The sequence below is a fragment of the Neovison vison genome, chromosome 12 (genome assembly GCF_020171115.1).
Source record: "Neovison vison isolate M4711 chromosome 12, ASM_NN_V1, whole genome shotgun sequence".
NCBI lineage: Eukaryota > Metazoa > Chordata > Mammalia > Carnivora > Mustelidae > Neogale > Neogale vison.
In genome coordinates this window covers 65,848,615-65,873,036 of record NC_058102.1, presented here as the reverse complement: position 1 = coordinate 65,873,036, position 24,422 = coordinate 65,848,615, and the positions used below count along the sequence as shown (strand labels likewise).

General features: G+C 40.4%; 1 protein-coding gene across 3 annotated transcripts in view; it reads left to right on the top strand.

Moving 5' to 3' along the window:
• The window catches only part of FAR2 (fatty acyl-CoA reductase 2), a 140,845-nt gene that overhangs the window by 115,449 nt on the left and 974 nt on the right, over positions 1–24,422 (top strand). For all 3 annotated transcript variants that reach the window (XM_044228287.1, XM_044228286.1, XM_044228285.1), the window contains exons 4-11: positions 356–535; positions 8,953–9,130; positions 10,433–10,477; positions 12,679–12,797; positions 13,657–13,724; positions 15,776–15,947; positions 20,539–20,668; positions 23,461–23,588. In XM_044228287.1, coding sequence (XP_044084222.1) covers positions 356–535; positions 8,953–9,130; positions 10,433–10,477; positions 12,679–12,797; positions 13,657–13,724; positions 15,776–15,947; positions 20,539–20,668; positions 23,461–23,588 — 1,020 coding nt within the window. The remainder of the gene's footprint in view (positions 1–355; positions 536–8,952; positions 9,131–10,432; positions 10,478–12,678; positions 12,798–13,656; positions 13,725–15,775; positions 15,948–20,538; positions 20,669–23,460; positions 23,589–24,422) is intronic.

Genomic DNA, 24,422 nt, shown 5'->3' with positions numbered 1-24,422 from the left:
TTATATTTTTAGTGGCTGCTTAAGAAACCCCTTTAAACATCCAGAAGATTGTGATTTTTTTTTTCCTTCCAGTTGATTTAGAACCAAGCTATCTCTAAATGCAATACGAATAATGTTTCAGTGACTAGGATTTATGTGCACAGAACACGGCATCAACTATAACACATTCCAGGCATCACACAACTGTGTAGCTATGATCTGTGCTCTTCTTCCTGAGCCTTTGGTTCAGCCACAGAAATGAGCACATACTCAATGAGCAGAAATGAGACGTACATGCCCATTATTGGAGTAGGTGACGTTCTAGCAAAGCAGGACATCGAGTTGCCTCATTGTACTTCTGCATTTCCTCCTGCAGACATGCCGTACAACTCAACGTCACTGCCACCCAGCAGCTCTTGCTCATGGCCAGTCAAATGCCAAAGCTTGAAGCCTTCATCCATATCTCCACTGCCTTTTCAAATTGTAACCTGAAGCACATCGATGAGGTCATCTACCCGTGCCCTGTGGAGCCAAAAAAAATCATCGACTCCATGGAGTAAGTTGGGTCACATGAGGGGGTCAGGAGGTGGGCAGATCGTGGTTCTCTTTGATTCTTTGTAGGCATCCATTAATGAGGTAGCAAAGTGAGGCACTCTTGAAGTAGCATGCTCTGCAAAGGTGCTTAGCTTTCGCTGTCTGATCCCTGCTGTTCCCTTCATCCCAGCATGGGGAGTCCAGTGCTTGGTGATGGGGAAGGACGGGCATGGGTAAATGCCACAGGGTGGTGGGTATCAAGGAGAGCATGCGTGGTGATGAGCACTGGGTGAACACGACGTCAGAAACTGATGGGGTATTATATGGTGGCTAACTGAACATCACAACACAAAAAATGCCGAGGAAGAGTTTTCTGAAATAGTTTAGGATTGTAATGGGCTCATGGGAATGCTTCTGTCACTCCATACTGAACTCAGCGTGGTCACTGAAGGAAGTAGAGTGTACAGTGTAAAAGTGAAGGAACAAGCCTTCAGCGTCCATCCGACTTGGCTTCTGCAGCTTCCTGTCTGTGTGACCTTGAGTGAGTTCCTTGGCCTCTCTGCGCCTCACTTCCTTCATTTGTGAAATGGGGGTGATAACAGTGCTCATCTTGTAATGATGATGAGTGATAGAAAGCAGTTGTTGTGCTTGGGAGTGTTTAATGGCAGCTGATCCAAAGGTTAATAAAGAAGAACTCAGATGTGGGACGTCTGGGTGGCTCAGTCGGTTGAGCGTCTGCCTTCAGCTCAGGTCATGATCCCCGGGGTCCTGGCATGGAGCCCTGTGTCAGGCTCCCTGCTTGGCAGAGAGCCTGTTTCTCCCTCTCCCTCTGCCTGCCGCTCTACCTACTTGAGTTCTCCTATCTCTCTGTCAAATAAATGAATAAAATCTTTAAAAAATTAATAATAATAATAAGAAGAAGAACTCCTAGGTAAGTGGAAATCCTCCCAGCTCTGGCAGAAAGTGCAAGTCTCTTGGGCTAGGAGGCTGAGATATGCTTTCCTTATTGTCTTGTGTTGGAGGAAAAATAACTAGCATTTTTCTCTTCCTGCCTACTAACATGAGCCACTTTGTTCTTAGGTCAGGCCCTCGTCTTAGAATAAGTGTTTTCGTTTTCTGGGTCTTCATTCTTCTGTTCAATTTAACAAGTTTATCTTGTTTAGAAAAAACAGCAACAACAACAACAACAACTGTAAAAAGGTATTCCGGCTGAGAAAATAGACGACTTCACCATGAAATTTGTCAGATTTTAATTTCATGTAATACTGTATCTCTATTTAAGGTAGACTCTTTAAAATGAAGCTTAGCTAAATCAAAAGTTCACTCCCTTCAGGGCAAACATTTTTATCTCCTACAGTCCTGAGAATAGATATTTTTACCTGTCATTTAAAAATATCCGGGACAAAGAAGAATGAAAGTCATCCAAAGGACCCGGAGTTTACCTCACGTAGCTCACAAGTGGTGACTTGCTTAAGTCGTGCAAAGGGACCTTCCGAGCGCAGAGCTTGTCAGGAGAGTCGAAGAAAAGAGGCTCTGATGCCCCACGTCAGTACAGGAGAGTGCATGTGGAAGGCCTCAGCGTGTTTTTGGGTGGAATCGATTTGTTTTCGGTTAGCTGCCCTCTCACAGTGTCGTCTCTTGGTCCGTGTGGTGTGTACATTTTTGCTGTGCCCAGGAAAGGGGCAGAGCTGTTTGAGTGCAGACTCTGCTGAGATCCCAGAGCCTTCCTGCACTGCTGACCCGTCTAGCAGCTGACACATGACAGCACGATGTGAGGCAGGACAGAGTCTTGCAGAGACTGCCAGAGAAAGGGGACAGGAGTTGAAGCTTCAGTTCAGCCCCAGGGAGGGGCTTCTCCCCGTCCTCCGCATCACTTCCTCCCTCCCAGACTGTGTCCTCCCAGGATCCCCAGGTCTCCAAGAAGAATAAACTCACCTCCCAGAAGAGGAGTTGGTTTCTCTTCAGGTGCCCAGCGCTTGCCATCCTCGCCCACTCCATGTCCCCTGAGGAAAGCCAGGGGTAGCTACATGATTGATGATCAAACCGGAATTGACATTTGTACAAAATTCAAGTCTCTCATTTACTGCTCCCCCAGGAATATAATTATTCTGAAAAATATACAGCCAGACAGAAGTAAAAATGAAATAAATTTTGTCTCAACAGAACCCATTTTGCATATAATTAAGAAACCAAGGTTTTCTTCTTTTTTTTAAAACAAGGAAAAGTCATAACCACAACTTATTCATTCAGAATTTTATATTCAGGACCCCCTGTCCAGCCTCACCTCCGCCAACCCTCCCTTTACATTTGTGCTGTGGTCGCACTGAAGTCATTACTCCTCTCGCTCATGCCGCTCTGCCTTGGCTTATGACAGTTCTGTTTCGAGAAACTACCTCCACCTCTGCTTCCCTGGTTAATTCCTCCTCTGACATCAGGGCTGTCCTCTGGAAGCCTTTGAACCTGAGGCCAGACCCAATTAGGAGTTCATGCTTCTTACTGGTATGACAATTGCGGCCATGAATCAGCATTAGAAAGGGAGACCTCTCCAGCTCTCACACCTGCACGTGTCCAACAGCCTCATCCCAGGCATTTTATCATGGAACTATGTCACTATTCTTCCCCGTCTCGCTGTCTTCTTATTTCTAGCTTCTGCAGTTGGGGGGGGGTTGCCTTTAGGAGCTCCTATGCATAAATGGATGAGGAACTACCAATGAAATCCCAGTTTTCCAGAATAATGGCTCATGTAGAATGTTTATTTTTTAAAGTGCACATAAGGGACCGGGAAAGATTGCTGCTTTCCCTCTTTTTCAGGCCAAGTTAACTACTCTTAGGAGAGAAGGAAAAGATTTTTGTATCTATATAAAAACGGGAAATAACGATAGCCCGAAACTAGAAAAATGGATCCATAAATCTTTACTGCTTTAGTTAGCATCCTTAAATCAATCTAGTAAGTACACATTAAGAGGGGAAGGGCAGCTCTGATCCATCACTGAGCAATTATTGTGAGTAAAGACACTTTCTCGGACATCGGTTCCTTTACCGTAATATTGTAGGGCTGGTGGTATGTGTTGCTGCTACTGGGCTAATAAAGGAACAGAAGCTCCAAAAGGCCGAGGAAGGCTTCAGAATTCTCCCAGCTAGTAAGTTACAGGGACACCATTTTTCTCCGTGGCCCCATGATTCGGGCACGCAGCCCTTTTCGGTACTCCCACGCATTCGACTGTATGAGAGATTAAAAGGTGCTTTCTTAAAATAGAGACTGTGTTCTCAAGGAGCTCCCAGTAAAACACAAAACAGGGCAGGGCAGCATTATACACGGAGCATGGTAGCAGAAGTTAGATGGAGTTGGTGGTGGCCGTGGAAAGACCCTGTGGAGACAGGCACAGCACACGGACTTGGGAGAGGAGGCACGGTGTGGCAGGGTCAGGTGGGCGCACAGACTAGGCACAGCCAAGGGAGCAGGAAGGCTGGAGGCATGCTGGGGGTACGGCCCTGGGCAGCGCAGTTGTTATTTATAGGAAAGTGGGGCTGGGGCTGTCCTGAGAGTTTTGAATGCCGTGGGGAGGACTGTATTTAATTCTTGAGGCAATAGGGATCCACGGCAGGAGGGTCACGCATGTGTGTGTGTAGGGGGGGTGGTTTTGATCGGTTGGTGCTTCCATTTTGTTTTCATCAAAAAAAGACTTGGATGAAAGCAGGCTTTAGGAATGTTAGTATGGTCACAAGGGAAGGGGGTAGATCTGCCTGGGCAGTTGTCAGAGGCAGGGACAGCTGTGACCTCCCATGTTGTGGGGTGAGACCGAGAACTGGGGAGTAACAACAGATACCAAAAAACACCTCTGTGTTCGGGGACAGGAGACTGAATGGGATGTGGCCACTGCTTTGCACGTGGGCTTGCACATACCTTCTAATCAACCCTCAGATGCCATCGCTAGTGTCCAGGATTGAAATCCTTTGAAGTTCAAGACTACTGAAAGTTTTACTCCAAGAAGTGATGCCCCGCTCAGAACTAATCCCACTTTGTTCAAGGCTAACATTTGTGGGGGGGCGTCCTTTGAAACTGGTGATCCCTCAGTTTGCCTGACCACAACAAGCACTGCCCCACTGGCTACAAATCAAGGTGATCAAGCTGTCACCCCTGAAGACTGGTTTGGAGGTTCTAAGATGATGCCCAGGGAGCTGAACTTTTGTCATAGGCCCCACATAAGTCTTACCGACGAGCAGGCAAGTTTGGGGAAAACTGCCTCAAAGTGCTTTTTCATGTGATGTCTCTCATTTGACACGAGGTTCATTCGTATTCCCGTCACCCACGCACCCCAGCCTCCCCACTCTCCTTGCTTGCCACCCCCCCATTCCTAGAGGCTTTCCCCGAAAGATTTGTACCTACTCAAAATTGTGCTCTTGAAGCTACCTGGCCTCCAGAAGCACAGTTAATCTGCCATGTGAAAAAAGGTGTTTTTGATCAAACGTGGGCAGCTGTCAGCTATGGCAGAGATATGAAAGGAAGTCAGATGTTGGAAAATAGTCTTGTCTGGGTGCTGAAGAACACGTTGTTAACACTAAGACAGTGTATCTACTCCAGGGGAAAGGAAAACACTCATTTTGATTTTGTCCATTTACTGTCAGAATTGTATAGGCTTAAGATGGCATCTACGCAGCAGACCAAAAAAACCCAGAAAATTCTGTGTACTTTTAGTGTTATCCGGCTTTAAATACAAATCAGAGCTGGGTTACACTGCTTCCTAGACAGACTAAATAATTTTCATATTATCAGGCCACTGGAGGCCAGAATAGGTGCTCAGTAGAAGCCAAGGGGGAAATGCAGAGGCCAGCTCACCGCCAGCATGAGGCACAGGAATACCTTTGACCCCAGTAAAAAGTGTAAATTTGCTCTGAAGCCAACTCTGCCACGTTGAAATTAGCCAACACGTAGACTTTCGGCTTCTCAACACTTGACGTCACTACCAGCTTGATATTTTAACTTCCAGTTTTGCTTCGTTCTCCAAAAACACATCCCCTCCCTCCCTTCCTCCTTCCTTCCTTCCTTCCCCACAGATTCCCTCCAGCCCCCCGCCACCCCCGCACCGCTACTCAGTTCCCGGGCTCTCCTGTCAATGTCCATCTCAGCTTCCCAAAGTGTTATTCAGAACACAAACCGGCCAGTCAAGACTGTGGTGTGGGAGAGCCCTTCAGGACTGAATCAGGGAGTAGGTGCCTGGATGGATAAAGTGACTGGGCACAGAGAGAAGAAACCTAATCCCTGCTCTCTGGGACTCATTATCAAATGGGGAAACTGACACATGAACCTACGGCAGGATCCCTGCAAGAATCAAGGGAAGAACCTAATTCAGACGGGAGAAGGAGAGAGCAAACATGACCATGGCCATGTGTCCAGTACTTGCTCTGCAGAAAACTTCACCCGAAGTACCGCTAGTCTTGCCCTCCCTGTTGCCTAAGGAAACTAGGGGGGAAAATTTATATTCCTCTTACTATTTCATTTAGAAAGTACCTAAATTATGAAATCATTAATGATACTAAGTTGATGCAGTAGGTTTCAAGCCCCGCCCCCCGAAAAGATAGTAATATTTAAAGGAAATGGTATGTACATTGCTTTCTGAAATCTTCACTAACTTTTTGCTTCTTTTGAAGCAATGTAAGTAGAAGTTTAGAATCTGGGACCTATGGGTTCGAAACATCTCAGGTACCCTGAAGAGCATTTGGTTAATTTTAGAAATGTACTTTTATTTATAGAATGTCTTTTCCATGCCAACTTCACTGTTTTAAAAACAAACTGAGAAGGGGCACCTGGGTGGCTTAGTCAGGTAAGCGTCAGCCTTCAGTTCAGGGCATGATCCCAGGACCCTGGGATTGAACCCGGCATTGGGCTCCCTGCTCAGCCGAGAGCCTGCTTCTCTCCCTCTGCCTCTCCCCCTGCTTGCATTCTCTCTCTCTCTCTCTTTCTTCCTCGAATAAATACATTTTTAAAAATTGTTCATCAAAAAAATTGAGAACAGATAGCAAATCAGACTTTCGTAAAGAAGAGCATTAACTGAATATAGGTCTCTTAAAGGGTATCACCACTTAACCAGTGGGTCTATGTGCTTCTTATACCAACGTCCTCTTTGAACCCAGGATGAGATAGGCCAAGGGCTGTTTGCTTGCATCAGAAAAGATAATTTAAAACTAACTGTTACATTTGTAGATACATGCCCCTTTGTTTTTACCAAACATCAAAAATTCCTTCGGTTTATGGGCTCATTTGGCTTTATCAAAGAGCTTTAAGTGCAGTTGTGAAAATTCCTGTTTGTTCTCATGATAACTTGAAAATTAGAACAGCTATAATGATTGCCATTTTTCACCAGTAAAAACTGAGGAATCAAGAAGCTAATTCAGTGGGATACAGAAAGAGCCACAAGTATAAGAGGCAACCATTCACAGAGCATGGCAACTTCTTTTACAGTTGTGTTCTTAGTAATCTATGAAACCAGGATTTTCTTAAAAAAAAAAAAAAAAGATTTATTTATTTATTTTAGAGAGAGAGTGTGAGCATAAGCTGGAGGAGAGAGAGAGCCTTAAGCAGACTCTTTGCTGACTGTGGATCCCAAACTGGGACTCATCTTCTGACCCTGAGATCATGACCTGAACTGAAACCAAAAGTCAGATGCTCAAACAACTGAGCCACCCAGGTGCCCTGAAACCAACATTTTCTAAGATAGGTGAACTCCCTTTCCATGCACACCAACATCAATGACCACAGCTGGTCCCAGCCCTGTGACATATCATCTTAGTGCCTGGTTATGTTCTCATGTATTCTTAAGAATTTGTTTCTTTACAGCCAGATCAGGCTGTATTTTTCCTGACCTGGTTTTTGAAGTCTGTGTGTGTTTGCATGTGAAAGAAAATGGTCTTAGTTCAGTTAATCCACTGTGGACCATCAGATAAAATGAGGTAATGGTAACATCATCATGAAATGGAGAGGTGCCTACATTATCCCACATGCTTTATCCCTAACCTCAGGGGGCCATATAATTAGAAAAGCTTCCATTTTTCTAGGTATGTGGAATTGCTTTTGTTCTAGGAACTTCTTGACCTTTTTTCCCTATTCAATTTAAATCAAACGGTATTTGAGTATCTAGAAAACACTCAGCACTAATAGCAGCAAAGCAAGGAAAACCAGAACGTTACAGACAGTGCTCATGTCCCACAGAACATCAAATGAGTGTTCTCAAACCTGAGGGTTGTGTCTCTGAATAAGTATTGGCAATAAGCACATCGTAAATGTCCAATGATTTGTCATGAGAGCAAAGCAGTAACAGCTAAGATTCTTCTATAATCAAAATAGTATGACTGAGCTCAGCCCTTGAAGGTAGGAATAAATGTACCAAGCCCATCGATTATAAAAATCACACTAACATATTTAGGTAGCCTGGTTTTTGAAAAATTATATTGTAACAAATGGTTAACCAAATAGGTCTGTCAACTAAGAGAAACATTAAATATTTAATTGACGATTTTATTGCTTTCTTTGAGAAGGGCAGATAGACTTTGGGATTATCAAAAGGGTGCTGACATCTTTAAAAAAGAGATTAGGCGGCTGTCATGGTAACTCAGTTTCTCATGATACATGTCCTTTTGTAAGGAGAGGTGTTCACCAGTCACTATGAGAGCTGCTTCAGAGTAGTACAATCCTGCCTCCTGACAGACTATTCATAGCTACTAGAGAATCTCAGAATTCAAGAGAAATCTCTGGAAAAAATTACCGAGTTATTACTATGACTGTAAATATAGCTTCAAAATGCATTCCATAGATTTGCTAAAACAGATTGTAGCTCTGCCAAATGTCGTTGCTTTTATTTGTTGAGAACTGAATGGAATTTTTAAAGTAAAAAGTGAAAGGTTGCAAGATAGGTGCGCTAGGTGTGAACAGGACAACCCTGGATGAACAGGGGCTCATCCCAGAACCCTGGGAAGCCTGGGGTGGGAGCCTCTAAGCTCCACGAACACAGCACATGGCATGCTCCGAGCACGGCTGGCACCCACAGGTGTCCTCATGGGTGTACTCCTGAGCCAGTCGAAGAGGAAATAACTGAGGATAATTAGAGATCGTGCATAATAAATTAGTAGATTGCATGGCTGTTGAATTTACCAGTCTAGGTGGGAGGAAGCTGGACTCAACTGGTAAGAGCGGGCCTCATGGTGCAGAGCCAAGAGCTCATTCAGCAGTCGGGGTTTGGACGGGTGCCCACTCAGCCTTGGTATCCTATGACTGTTCTGAATTCCAGGACTCAAGCGAGAAAGGGGACATCTTGTTTGATTGTGTTTTGTTTGGAGGTTCCTTCCTCCCTTCTTCCCTCCCTCCCTCCCTTCCTTCCTATCTTTCTTCCTGTCTATTGTCTAACATATGTTACTAGAATTCTTTTTGACTCTGACTACCCACAGGTGGTTAGATGATGCTATTATTGATGAGATCACCCCCAAGCTGATCGGTGATCGGCCCAATACTTACACGTATACCAAGGCCTTGGGTGAGATGGTGGTGCAGCAGGAGAGCGGGAACCTAAACATTGCCATCATAAGGCCCTCCATTGTGGGAGCAACCTGGCAGGAGCCTTTCCCGGTAAGTCCACTTGTCTGGATTCCTTGCTTTGCTTCCAAACCATCATCCTTCTCACCCAGTTACTTTCCGAAGATGTCCTTTTCTCTCTCTCTCTTCTCAGAACGTATAGTTAAGTGCAGCAAATCAAATACGAACCCATTATATTAGGACAAAATTCCACATTTGGTTCAGGATTTATCCAGCATGAGGTTCCTCTGGAGGTTCTACTGTCTGTCCCAGAGTTGGATGGAGGTCTTACATTAGCCTCTCATTCACTGGACTCTGAAAATTGTTGTAGCAGATAGTTTTAGTTCTTGGCTTCCCCACTATAGTTTAAATATACCAGAATGTTCTTGGTGGCCATTTTGGTAGTTTTATAACTGTCAGGGTAAATAAAGACCACAAGGATCTCAGTTTAGGAATAATTAATTTTTGCATCTGTGTATTGCTGTATCCTTTTGAAAGTACACCGAATTATACTATCTTTTTTGAAGCAATTCTGCGAAGCTTTAGGGCCAAAAAAAATTGAGCTCTATGACTTACTGAAAATTCAGGCTTTTGAGCAGTCTCATCTCTAAACCTAGGCTTATGCTATTTTAGCCCATTACAATGTGGAGAGCCAATCAAATGAGACCATGTACAAGGAGTGTCTCGTGTAGTGCCTGGTCCCTAGTCGAATAAATATTAGGTCTTCCCTCTTCTCTATTCTCCCTCCTCTCCTATTTAAACACACATTTTAACTTCACGGATGAAGAAACAGACATAATAAGGTCAACTGACTTGCTGAGGGCTTAGGAGACAAGCTCAAGAAGACGTTTTTCCTCCAACAGCTCCATAACATATTCTTCCCGTGAACATCTCTGAGCAAGCTAATGCAAATAGAGTATGGGTGCTCGACTTTTCAGATTTTCCAGAAATGGATCATTCCTACAAATCATGTTTGATATGTAGTGTTCCCCTGGAGAGTTAAAATCAGGCTTGAGGTGAAGAAAAGTGATGGCTAGTGACTTGGTTAACAAGTTATGATATTAAGTCAAGGTTCAGTTTAACCTCTAAGATGTCATAAAACAAACTGAAACTCCCCATGACTCCTCCCCCCCATGAAAAAAAGATGCTGGCAGAATTTTCATTCTTGCACAAGTGCAGAAATATCCAGTGCTTTGCCAGCGATCTTTGTGATCTTAGATATATTGGATGAGACTGTTCTATCAGCTGGGATCTCAGTGCTCTTGTTTGAAACTTACTAAAATCAGACTGCAGACATTGCATAGACGTATAATGATTTTCTGACATGTGTAACTAATAGAGATCTTTTTCTTTTAGGGCTGGGTTGATAACCTAAATGGACCTAGTGGGCTCATTATTGCGGTACGTATAATAACGTAGAAATAACTCCTCGGAAGGTGGTGGAGAAATGGTAATAAAATGCCTAGTGTTGGTTTAGCTTCATTGATCCAAATCCCTAAGTGTTACTTTATTAACTACAATGGAAGCCACTTAATCTCAATTCTGCTGGTTGGGAAATAGAGTCAGGATGAAATTACTTTTATTATTTGTAGATTTTATTATCAGGAAAGCAGAAGCACTGTGATATCATCAGTTACTCTTGAGGAGTTTTATTTTTGGAAAGTCTGAGCATCAAGGACCATGTCTGCATTTCCCTTTAATTACCACAAGAGGGGAGTGTTTCCTCCTTTTCGCTATTTATTAATAGCTTGAATTATTAATACAGTAAATTGGGGAGGCAACAAAAATCACATTCTCAAAGATTATTCTTCGTTATGATACACATTCAAGAGTTAATGTGTATGGATAGAAATTGTATGTATAATAAAAATACATGACTAATAGTCCTCAACAGATACAAGAAAGAGAATCACCAATTAGAGCAAATTTTTCTCCTATTAAAAATGAATGGAGAAAACGCTTTTCACCAATACTCCTCTCCCAAACAAGGAGAAACATCAGCAGTACCTCTAGGTCCCTGTGGTGAAGGCTGATCTAGGTGATGGGAGGCGTGCGCCAGCTCACAGTTCAGGAGGAAGCACTATAGGACCTGAACGGCCTCTCTGCTCTTTAGGATGATGAATAGGAATTCACTTCTCTCCCTGAGTGTAAATCTTATTAGAAATGCTGTACTTCAGAGCTAGGTCCCACGTGAACTAACATACAAACCTAAGAGTGAATTATGACTATTTGTCAAAGACAGCAGCAGAGAACTTCGGATTTCTTTCTAGCAGCCCCTCTCTTTTTGTTTCTCCACCTGTCTTCAACTCTTTCATTTTTTTTATTTTAAAAAGTATTTTATTTATTTATTTGATGGTGGGAGGGGGGAGAAGAGAGAGCACAAGCAAGGGGAGCAGCAGACAGAGGGAGAAGGAGAAACAGGCTCCTCGCTGAGCAGAGAGCCCTATGTAGGACTTGATTCCAGGACTCTGGGATCATGACCTGAGCCGAAGGCAGATGCTTAACTGACTGAGTCACCCAGGCGCCCCAAATCTTTCATCTTAAGATCTTAGTTGGGGTGAACATTTGGTAACTTAGAACATAATTATTTTTACATGGTCCTAGAGTGAGGTTTATTTTATTATTTACAAAGCTGCACATGGATGCAGATTTTCTAAAATCTTTCAGACTGATTTCTTACATAAAAAGGAAGGGGAATCAGTCACAAGAAAATAGAGATTAGAAATATAGGAAAGTGCTAACCACTGCAAATCAATGCTGGAAATATGCAGGGTATCAATAACTTCATAAAGTCAGTGAACATGACTATTAACCTATATATTTATTGGTATGACTTATTTATTAATGTGAATAATTCCCAATTCTTACATTTATATAACATCTTTGAAGTGAACAAAGTTACTTAACAAAAAATGGTGGCCTTTCCTTAAGTAATAAAGAGTATTTATGGAACAGTAGAAGTCTATTAACTTTTTAAAATGTTTCTTAGACGTCTAGAGGCTACTGTTGTTTGTAAGTTAGTGAGAATTAGCAGAAAATGGTGTCACTTAAGAAATGCTAAACTGAAGGGTGCCTGGATGACTCAGTTAAGTGTGTGCCTTGGGCTCAGGTCCTGAGATTGAGCCTTGTGTCTGGGCTCCCTGTTCAGCACAAGGCCTGATTCTCTCTCTGCCTCTCCTCCCCATTTGTTCTCTTTCTTGCTCTCTCTTTACGTTAAATAAATTTTAAAAAATGGTAAACGAATCTTAATGGAAAATTTGGGAAACCTTAGTTCTTAAGATATCTTATGAATTAATTTTTAAATGTGAAAAACTGTTCTTGGTGTTTGTTCATCAGCTGAACATACTAACCTCTCACAAATTGGAGGAACTCTACCCCTAAAGGAACCTGAGGACCTCTATGGAAATTGGCATTTGAGATGGACTTGGCGGGGGGTTGGTTGTAGGGGTGGTTGGATAGGCTGAGAGAAGTCAGCCTTAGCGTGTTAACCTGTAAGCCCTGAGTCAGTGTTAACTGTTGTTAACTAGCAGCATTAATTTAGTATTAGTCCCAGCTGTTACTTAAAACTTGGTTCAGTACTTACTGTTCTTTTTCCTATGCAGGCTGGGAAAGGGTTTCTTCGGTCCATAAGAGCTACTCCGATGGCTGTGGCAGATTTAGTTCCCGTTGATACAGTTGTCAATCTCACTTTGGCTGTGGGATGGTACACAGCCGTTCACAGGTGCGCATGTGGAAACCGGCTTTCAAACATTTGATGAGGAGGAGGGTGAATATGTTAGGCTTAGTTTCAAAATATGTGCGTTTGATTGTAGTAGACCCCAAATGTCAGAAAGGATCAGTCTCAATATTTTACGTAGTTCCAAATATGCCATCACATATGCATGGAAATATTTTATAAATACTGCTTCATATTTTGGATAAAGTAGCAAACTCTAAATTGTTTAACCACAAAATTCTTATAAACCCAAAAGGCTTTTCTTTCTAATCAGTAGTCTAAAATACAGCTCCCCTTTTTAAGGCAAAGGAGATAAAAGTGGGTGAAATAAGGGCAACTTTTATATTTTATACAACTGCTCATGTCCTGCTACATGCCAAAAGTTCAGATCACCATGGAAGAGGCTGTTTCCTAGTACAGGGGGAAGAAAAAAAAAGAAGTTTGTATATTTGACTCTGATAGTAAATGGCAAACAATTAAATTTTTATTTGAAGTCAGCCATTTAGATGTTTTCCAATACAACAGGGCTTAACTGAACTTAGAAGAAAACATAGCCTATATTTTGCCCAATAAACATGTCCAGAATTAGTGATATTATCTGCTTTCTCATTGTCATGGTACCTCCATCTGCTCCCTAAATACATCAACTTATTTGAGATCTCTTTCACATGCACACGCACAAACACACACATTCCTTGTCTTCTTCCATTTTGCATTTTTACCCAAAGAAGGAACAAAAGCTGGAAGTGTTGCCCTGGTTATGGGAATTATTGAAACATCCTTGCCTACATGTTGTTTTTCCTTATCTTTCTTTCATTCGTCCTCCATTTTGTTGTATTTATTTAATTTTTATTTCATTTTCCAGACCTAAGTCAACATTAATCTACCACTGTACATCTGGTAACCTCAATCCTTGTAATTGGGGCAAAATGGGTAAGTGCCTGTAGAGATATAACTACATTAACTATTAGCATCTGCCCACACAGTAGTAGTGTCTACCACAGGGGGAAATGTGGCAAAATGTGTCTTTGAGCTTTGAGTCTAATGGGAGGAAAAGATAAAAAATAAGTACAAGATAAAAGAATCAATAATTATCAATGTGTAAGAGTTAACTAGAATGTGCTGTGAAATATCAAAGAAAGGGTCAGCAGGAATAATATACATGACTGCAAGCAATAAGGGGTTCATTGGCTATGAAGATTTTTTAAAATACATAAAACCGAGTGAAAGTGAGCACTTGTAAATAACGTCAGTGAGGAAATGCCCCGCCTGCTGAGGCGGGGGCTGCTTCCACGCCCACATCCCTTGTCCCCTGGCTGCACCATCAAGACTGTGGGATCATCAAAAACAAGTAGATGTAGGTTACTGAGTCAATACTCTTCACTGATTTATACAGCGAGCCATAAGTGTCACCTTGAAAGTATCTTACTGAATGGAAGTAATTAACCCTGCATTAATAGAAAATTAGTTAATCAATGTTGTGCTCTGTCAATTTAGTTGATTTTCTGCAAATATCTGAAAATTTTAGATCATCTAGTCTTATTTAGATACTAGATATAGAAAAAAATCACTTGTACTTAATTTGTTAGAATCTGATTTTCATTTCAGAGCACTCTCCTATGCTATTCTATTTGTAAAGTTATTTCAGAAAAAATGAAATTATCTACTGGCATCAAAGCTCTTTAGATCATATATCCAGTAACTTAGATCATATATCTGAGTAATTCTGAAAACATTTGGAATTAAAAATACATCTCCTCTACCTCAGTAACAGGATTAAGGTATTAAGGTATTTTTTATTACTCATAAAAAGTGGCATTAAAGAAGCAAACAAGTTATGTTAAGCTTGTCAATAAAAAGATGCTACATGTAAACTACATTTCTGATGGAGTTCAAGTCTTCTTCTCGAAACCTCTTGTTTTCTGTTTATCAAAGTATACAATATCATAGTTGAAAGTAATCTTAGAAATAATCTAGTGGCCTTTTTTTATTTTATATATGAGACCCCAAGAGAGGAAGAGATCTATTCAAAATCATGTGGAGGGCTGGTACCTCAAATATGAGTAGAGGACAGGTCTCTGTGCAGTCCCATTCTGGGGGGAAAAAGAGTCCAGACTCCTGGGTCAGATGTTTCTTGAGAATCTCTTCTGTACAAGGTATATATATTTTATACAGATTTCCAAGTAACACACTTTAAGAAGGATAATAATCTTATTACCTTGATAACTGATATAGTTATCATAATGGAATAATGAACTTAGGTATATTCTTTGAAAATTTTACATTGGTAAAATCAATATTTAATTGGAATTAATATCTTTTGAAAAGAATTATTTATTTTATAAATATACATCAAGAGTCTTTTAACTTTTATCTAGGTTTTATCTACTTAATCATTAAAAAAAATGTTGTGGAAAAAAAATCTGGAGACAAAAGTGAATGGACAGTGGAGTCTGGGGTATCCCCAGAGAAGCAGAAATAACAAAGAAGTAAAAGACGGGTATATAAGTGAACCAGCACAAGGGAATCCTGCCTTGATATGCTCTTTTTCACTTAAACATTTATGAAACTTTAACCCTTTTAAAAGTTTAAAATATGAAGAAACTTTCCTGATGGTTCTACAATCAATGATCCTACTTAGGAAATGTCTTGGGGCTTTCGGAATAGACTAAATAACCTGGGAATCAAATGATGGATTTATGTTTTTCTGAACAATACTTCACTGTATTGACTGAAACTATTTCCCTCAAGAAGTTGTTTTAGATAAAGTTTTCAGGAAAAGGACCCACTTTGTAACCCATTTTCATTATTTGATTTTGTAGGTGACCTCTTGCCTTGCATAAATATCTTAACATTGTTCTTAGACATTGATTCTAGATTCTTCACAGCAATCACTAGTCTTTATCATTTTGACCCATTGCAAATGCCCTCCACTACAGTGGGCTTATATGCTTCTAGACTTAGTACTCTGTTTTCTTCCCCAGGACTCCAAGTCTTGGCAACCTTTGAAAAAGCCCCATTTGAGAGAGCTTTTAGGAGGCCACATGCAGACTTCACAAGCAACCTCATCACAAGCCAGTACTGGAATGCTGTCAGCCACCGGGCCCCTGCCATCATCTATGACTTCTATCTGCGGCTCACAGGAAGGAAGCCCAGGTGAGAAGCCAAGTCAGTGGCTTTAAGAGTGTTGTTGCATGGAAGATTGAGGCCCCAGAGCACAGCCCTCCTTTCATCTGGGGGTTGAAGATAACAACTGAATCTTGTATAAATTTAGGGCCAACTGAAGCAGTAGTAATGAGAAGTCCCAAAAATCCTCTATCATAATAAAGGAAAGTAAATGTTGAGAAACTTGTATTCAAGTATTCATCCGAAAAAGCAAAGCAAATGAGACTAAGTCTGGGGTTTTCTAAACTGTTAGATAATCTTAAAATTGTGCAATGATGGTCACACACACACACACGCACACGATAACGTGGGATGATCTCGTTTTCATTCGCACAACAATCCAGAGAGGATGTACTCATAACACCAATTTTACAAATAGGAAATAGAAGCTAAGGGAAGAATTTAAAGTAGTGTAGAAGTGGAAGAGGAGAGATCTGGAAAAACCTGAACTAGAGTTACTGCCATCTAGAGGCAAGTAAAGAAATTAAAGGGAACAAGGTAGAATGAAATGTGCTGTCGCTGAGGCCGCTCTGTCGCCATCTAGAGGTGAGACTTAGGACCTAACCCTTTCTTTCTCTCTCCCTTGAATTTTGTATTTGTCTGAAGAGCCATCATTATTAAAATTACCAAATGCAATCCCTACGAGCAAGCGTGGGAAGCATGAATAGCATTGCTTTCCATGCTAGTCTCTTTATAGGAGGCAGTCTCTCGTCATGTTTAATTTCCATCCTTATTAGTAGTGCAAATGGCTAAAGCTTAGGCAATGTTATATTTATCCAAATTTGCAGAGACCTTATTTAGAGCTCATAAGTCAGTAATCATCAGGTTCTTCTTGAGCATGGTGAAAAGGAGACACTGTAAATATTTGTATGGGGATTATTAAATAAAGGTGGGAAAATAAGGAATACCAAACATTATAGGAAGAAACATGGAAGTCTTTAAAATTTATCAGGGCTGGAAGAAGACCTGGATAAAGAGCAAAGTTCTGCAAGTAGAAAAGAAAAAAGGTGAAAGGGAGCCAATAAAAATTTTTATGGCAAAATGCAAAAAATGCTAGAATCCTTTTAAACTCTTTCCCTTCCCAAGTACGTTTGTGTGTAATCTTCTATGCATTTACAACCATATATAGATATATATAGTTTTGCTTTGAGGTGTGTGTGTGTGTGTATGTGTGTGTGTAATTCAAGCCTACATATTTTCCAACTTTTCCCCACTAATGTTCCTTGAAAATCTAAGTCCTTCTGCCTAGTGTTGTTTTTTCCTATTATGGTGGGGTAATGAATATCAGTGCACCTGCATTTTTTTAGAATGTACCACTGGGTCTGGGGTGGAGGCTATCTGGATTTTGTCACTACCTAGGTTGCCCTAAAGGAAGCCTCTGTCAGTTTGCACATCAGCACAGAAGGGTAAAAATGTGTTTTTAATTACCCTCATCAGTAGTTGACCAAAAAAAAAAAAAAAAAAAATGTTTTGAATTGTCAGATTAATGGCACTGAATGGCATCTCTTTGTTACTTTGATTTGCTTTCCCAATTGCTGGAGGGGCTGGGCTTTCATTTTTTCATTGGACATTCAAGGTTTCTCCTCTGTGAGTTGTCTGCCTCTGCTTCCCACCTATTTTTCCACTGGATTGACCATATTAATTTATAGAAACTCACTTATGTGCATAAATACATACTTCATGTATTTTCTCCAACTCAATTTCTTATCTCATAGCTTTATGAATGAATCTTTTTATAATACAACATGACTACATACAATGTAGGTCTTAAGAGCATGGAGTGTAGAGTCTGACTTACACATTTAAATCCTGGCTTCACCAAGGGCCATGTGAGCCCTAAATTACAGTCTGTAATACCTAACTGCCTCACCTGTAAAAAGGGATAGTAATCATACCTATTTTATGAGGTTTTATGTAACAGGGCATAGAATATAGTAATCACTGTTATTACTAAAGTTTTAGGGATGACTGGGTGGCACAATAGGTTAAGCATCTGTCTTCATCTCAGGCCATGATCCCAGAGTCCTGGGATCGAGTCCTGTGTCAGGCTCCTTGCTCAGCAGGGCCTACTTTTCTGCCTACCGTTCTCCCTGCTTATGCATGCTCTCATTATTTAAAAAAAAAAGAAGAAGAGAAAAAATCTTAAAAAATAAAGTAGTAGTTCTACGTTTTTTTTTAAAGATTTTATTTATTTATTTGACAGAGAGAGATCACAAGTAGGCAGAGAGATAGGCAGAGAGAGAGAGAGAGAGAGAGAGAGAGAGAGCGCGGAGGAAGCAGGCTCCCTGCTGAGCAGAGAGCCCGATGCGGAGCTCGATCCCAGGACCCTGAGATCATGACCCGAGCTGAAGGCAGCGGCTTAACCCACTGAGCCACCCAGGCGCCCCAGTAGTTCTACGTTTTTATGTGATAAAATGAATAAAGGAAAAGAGTCCTTTATAGCTTTTACATTTTGTGTTAAGAATACCTTCTGTGCTTGAAAGTCATAAATATATTCTAAGAAAAAATACTATTATGCTGATATATCCCTGTACATAGGATAGCATTCTACAATGCTTATTTTCAAAAATTAAAATAAATTTATTGAAATTACATCAATGACAACAGAGTTGTAGAAGGGAAAAAGACTGCCATTATCCATTTGGGCTGCTATAACAGACTATCATAGATTGGGTGGGTTATAAACAACAGAAGCTGATTTCTCATGGTTGCAGAGACTGGGCAGTCTAAGATCACAGTGCTGGTAGATTCGGCATCTGCTGAAGACCTGCTTCCCGGTTCCTAGACAGCCATCTGTGTCCTCACATACTGGAAAGGCTGAGAGATTTCTGGGGTTTCTTTTTATTTTATTTTATTTATTTGACAGATGGAGGTCTCAAGCAGGCAGAGAGGTAGGCAGAGAAGGAGAGGAGGAAGCAGGTTCCCTGCTGAGCAGAGAGCCTGATGCCGGGGCTCAATCCCAGGATGCTGGGATCATGACCTGAGCCGAAAGCAGAGGCTTAACCCACTGAACCACCCAGGCGCCCCTGGGGTTTCTTTTTTTTTAAAGATTTTATTTATTTATTTGACAGAGAGAGATCACAAGTAGGCAGAGAGGCAGGCAGAGAGAGAGAGAGAGGAGGAAGCAGGCTCCCTGCTGAGCAGAGAGCCTGATGCGGGACTCGATCACAGGACCCTGAGATCATGACCTGAGCCGAAGGCAGCGGCTTAACCCACTGAGCCACCCAGGCTGGGGTTTCTTTTATAAAGGGCTCTAACCACCTCCCAAAGTCTTCTCCATATACTATCACATTGGTTAGAATAGGTCTAAATATGTGGATTTGGAGAGGAGGATGGGAGATATATTGTCGATAGCAAAAATGTAAGATGATAATAGCCAAATGGAACCCTTTTATGATGCTTATATCGGGGGAATAATGAGTATACCTTCTGCCTAGGAATTTCCCATGATACAATGAGAGAAGTCCCGCAGAAGACATTAGGTAAATGGGTTATTAGGATTTGACCAGAAATAAGACCAAATTCCCAAAATAGCATCACAAGTCATTATTGGGTCAACTACAGTAATCACTACTGCTAACCTGGCCTAAAGTCAGTGTTCTATGGGCTAAAGTGATCCGTAGCCAGAAGATCTAGGTTGCTGCATTTGCTGTGTGACCTTGAACCTGTTAATCCTTCTTTAAGATGAATAGTACATATCTTTACTACCTGTGAGCATCAAATATGAAAGTTTCCCATAAATTGTTGTAAATTTGGCAAGTTCACACAGCGGAGCTGGTCACCGTCCTGACCACAGGGCGGGCAGATGCCAGCCATCAGAAGAAATGGGACACAAGAGTGATGAGATTACAAAAGCGAGGCTTTTTTAGGTCGGTCAAAACTGGGTTGGAATTTTCCTTTTGATGCTTGTATTATCATGGCCACTTAATCTATCTTAAGTTCACTTTGCCCATTCATAAAATGTAGATACAAAGCTACTTAGCAGAGATGCTATGAGAACTAGGTGAGATAATTTTTGAAGCATCAGCACAGTGCCAGACAGTGGGGTTATCACCTAGTAAGTTCTTTTCTGGTATCAGGCTGCACTTTTTAAATGTTTGCTCATTTTTTTTTTTTTGTTTTGTTAAGATTTTACTTATTTACTTGAGAGAGAGGGAGAGTGAGCACGAAAGGGGAGAGGGTCAGAGGGAGAAGCAGACTCCCTGCTGAGCAGAGAGCCCAATGTGGGACTCAATCCCAGGATTCCAGGATCATGACCTGAGCTGAAGGCAGTCACTTAACCCCCTGAGCCACCCTGGTGCCCCAAAATATTTGCTACTCTTGAGGAAGAGAAGGTAGTAGAGAGGAAGAGGAGTTCAATGGTATTAAATGACTAATCAAACTCCCTTAGAGTCAATATTCCTTCATTCAACAGTTAATGTGGACAGAGAAAAAAAGAATACGTGTTTTAATGAGGAAGTGGGGGAAAGAGGGAAACTTGTTATAGTTTTTGATAAGTAATTTGTCACACATCCTAAAAAGTAGTAACGGGAAAGCAGCCAGCAGTGGTGTGCTGGTATTTGCTGATATCTCTTTACCCCAGGATGACAAAGGTCATGAATCGGCTTTTAAGAACAGTTTCCATGCTGGAGTATTTTGTCAACCGGAGTTGGGAATGGAGCACATACAATACAGAAATGCTGATGTCTGAGCTGAGTCCTGAAGACCAGAGAGTAAGTAGAGTGCTGACAACCAACAGGAAAATCTTGCTCATTTGCAACTTAGAATTATTTGACCTGGAAATCTGACGAAGGAAGTTTTAGTTATATACACAGAATCTTTTTTTTTTTTTTTTTTTTTTTTTTGGCTAAGAAAACCAATCTGTGCAATTGATATAACTACAGGATATAAGTTAATGTAGATAAGAGACCTGGGTTCTTGACTGGTTAGATCCTCACTGCTATCCTGCAGTCACATTTCACATACTTTGCTTCAATCCCTGTTTGCCTTTGGAGGCTGTTTTCAACAAACCTCTCTATTTTCCCTAATCTCACAACATAGGACTTCAATGAAAAAAAAATCATAATTTTACTACTCATAAATGCATCCATTCTTGTTAAATCAAAATTGTTCTGCATCTTCAAAGCTACAGTTCTTTCCTTCTTTTTAAAGCTAAACCCTCCTCACATGTGCATCCCACTAAGACCTCTCTCCCTCCCTCTAGCACACTGACACCCAGACAGCCTCTCTCTCCCTCTAATGACCTGTTTTCAACAATTCAAGCATCTCTCAAGACATGCCTTCACTCTAATTGCTTAGCATCAGTGCCATTTCTTTCTTTACATTAGCTTCTTGGCAGTTGCAGACATTAAGTCCTGAGATCTTTCCATATTCTGAAATTCACATAGAAATCTTTCATACTTTGTACATTTGTACACAGCATTTTTCTTCTCAAGAAGTCATGTGTTCCCTGAGCAAAGACTTAGTTTTCAATTAAACTTTAAAGTTTTCACTCTTGATTGACATTATCTAATTTTTTAAAGAAAAAAGCATTTTTTAAAGATTTTATTTATTCATTTGGGAGAGAAAGCACAAGCAGTTGGAATAGCAGAGGAAGAAGGAGAAACAGAGTCCCTAATGAGCAGGGAGCCCAACACGGGATCAATCCCAGGACCCGGAGATCATGACCTGAGCCAAAGGCAGTCACTTAATTGACTGAGCCCACCAGGTGCCCCCCAAAAAGCATTTCTTGAGTTACCTAGTACTTGGCAGCATGTAAAAGAAACCAAGTCACACCAAGAGGGAAACATTAGAAGGCCATAGCTCACCCCACTTGCCAGCTAAGGGATTTACTCCTACATTCCAAACTCATAGAACATGATTCAAATCCAAGCTCTAGAATTACTTTGGGTCGTGGAACCTAAGAGTTACTTGCAAATCAAACACTGTTACAGTAAATACACCAGGTGAGATTTAGAGGGATGTTTTAACTGAAATAATTGTTGACCCTCTCTAAACCAGACATGACATAGAGCTATTTTCAGAAATGTTTACGTACCTTGTATAGACAAAGATTATTCTAAGCATGTGTTTGAAATGTAGAGCTAATGATCAAATTAGCTTATTTTTTTAAAAAGCTACCATAGATTATGTTTAAAATTAGCTTCAAGTTTTAGGTAGGCTTATTTTTATTGTATTCTCTCCATGGAATATATCCATCTAAATAATTCAAAAGGTAATAAGCATAGAGTTCCATTTTTTGACATACTACTATTTTAACCTAAAATGACCAAAAATTTTGTGGAAAAAAACAAATCGGCTATGGATTTTAACATATGCTTTCAAAATATCTTAGCAAAGGTAATAGTCCTGAATAACTGGATATAATTGCCAAACTCCGGCTTAGAATTGAGTTTGACTCACCCTATGGGATGAGAATTCTAAACTTTAGGGCTTCATTGAAATCTAACTTAGAAATGTGAAATAGTATAAAATAAAAGCCTCTATTTATACAGATGAATAAGTTATATTTAGTGCTACAATTGAAAACAAACATATCCAAAGTAATAAAAAAAATTACCTTTGGAAAGCATTTCAGCTGTTGGACAAGTCTATGAAGCCCTCTCGAACTTGTTAATCTCATCTATTTGTTAATACTCCATATTATTTCACAAAGATTTGGGATAACTTGCAATAAGCATATATAATTAAAGAACAAAATAGAAATAAAATATCAAACTAGGGAAAATTTTAAAACATGAACTCAAGGATAAGAAAAATAGAATGTCCATCCATGTGTAGTCTACGAGATCTTATCCAAGTCAGTGCAGTTAAGCAGGGACTTTGTTTCTGAACCTTCTGGTGGCGAAGTGAAAGGGAAAAATCTAGTTCCATGGCATTCTATGTCCAAGAGGAGGAAATGCACTAGTGTTCCAAGAGAAGCAAGCACTTCACTCATATCACTTAGCTCTAAATGTTTTTGAAGGGCTTCATTTAACAGCACACACAGTGGATAACACCTCTAAAACAAATACAGAATATAAATTCTGCTAAACTTTTCCTTAAGGCTTTGCTTATCCACAGTTTATCTTAATCTGCAAAATGAAGTAGGAAAGGATGGTAGGCCAAGGGACCACCACCAAAATTCAAGAATGGGAAAGAAAAGCACTCTTAGTTTTGTTCCCTAACCAAAGTTATTCCAACACTTTAAAAAATAACCTCCATTTACTTGAAATGAAATTAGCTTTCACCCGATTAATGCCAGTTCCTTTAAATTTCCCTTACAAGACTTCCCAAAAGTTAAATATTTGTGCTTGATCTATGCTTAAATATTTGTGTAAATGGTAACCCATAGAGTCAGTGCCTTTGAAACAACAGCTCTAATAATCTCCTTTGGAGGGGTCCAACCTAAGTCTTTCAAACCGAACGTCACTCATTTATGTAAAAGAAACTTCATCAAAAAAGACAAGGTGATTGTCTCCATCAGTGAAAATCTGGCAACCCATAATCTCATCTTGCCTTTCAGGTATTCAACTTTGATGTGCGCCAGTTGAACTGGTTGGAATACATTGAAAATTATGTTTTAGGAGTTAAGAAGTACTTACTGAAAGAGGATATGGCTGGGATCCCAGAAGCAAAACAACATTTGAAAAGGTAAGCATAATCAGTCAGTTAATATTTATCAAGCACTTACCACAAATACCTGATTTTATACCAGACATGAAATTTGAGCAGGGGAGAGGAGGAATTAACATTTCCCGAGCATTTACTACATTATAGGTCCTTCCTTATATATTCTCCCCTTGTAATACACTGTTTCAGCTAGATATCACCACACCTGTATGAGGGAGATGTTATTTTGTTATCCCATTTTTCTTTTTTTTAAATCAACTATTTAGACTCAAAGAAGGTTAAGTAACTTGTCCATAGTAAGACATGGGAAGTAGAGGAACCAGATTTGAATCCAAGTTTCTCTATTTCTTCTACCACAACCTATCATAATGTGAAATAAAGAATACCAAAAAGCAGGTAACTTAACTGTGCTCTTTAACATGAGCAAATCACTCAACCACTCTTGAAATCCTTAAACTGCCTTAAATTCCTTTCAGTCCTTATTCCACAAGGGGCAAAGAACCAGAACAGTCTGATATAATTCTCATAGAAGCAAAGGGCTTTTAATGCAGAGATTATAAGCTTGGAAAAGTAAATTGCAAACAGAGGAACCTTGAAGCAGGCTGAGAACTTTAGAACTTACCTTCTACTGAACAAGAACCAGGGAATATTTGTGATATGATAAAAGTATATTTAAGAAAGATTATGTTAGTCATGTTTGTAAGATTCGTCCAAGTAGGGAGAGGTATGGGAAAAAGAAACTAGTCAGGGGAATAATATGGAAATCTGATTATTCAGAAGGCATGTTGTGGAATAAGAGCTATAAAAATCAAAAGGTCATAAGGTCATGCCACGTACCTGTGGGCACGTAACAAT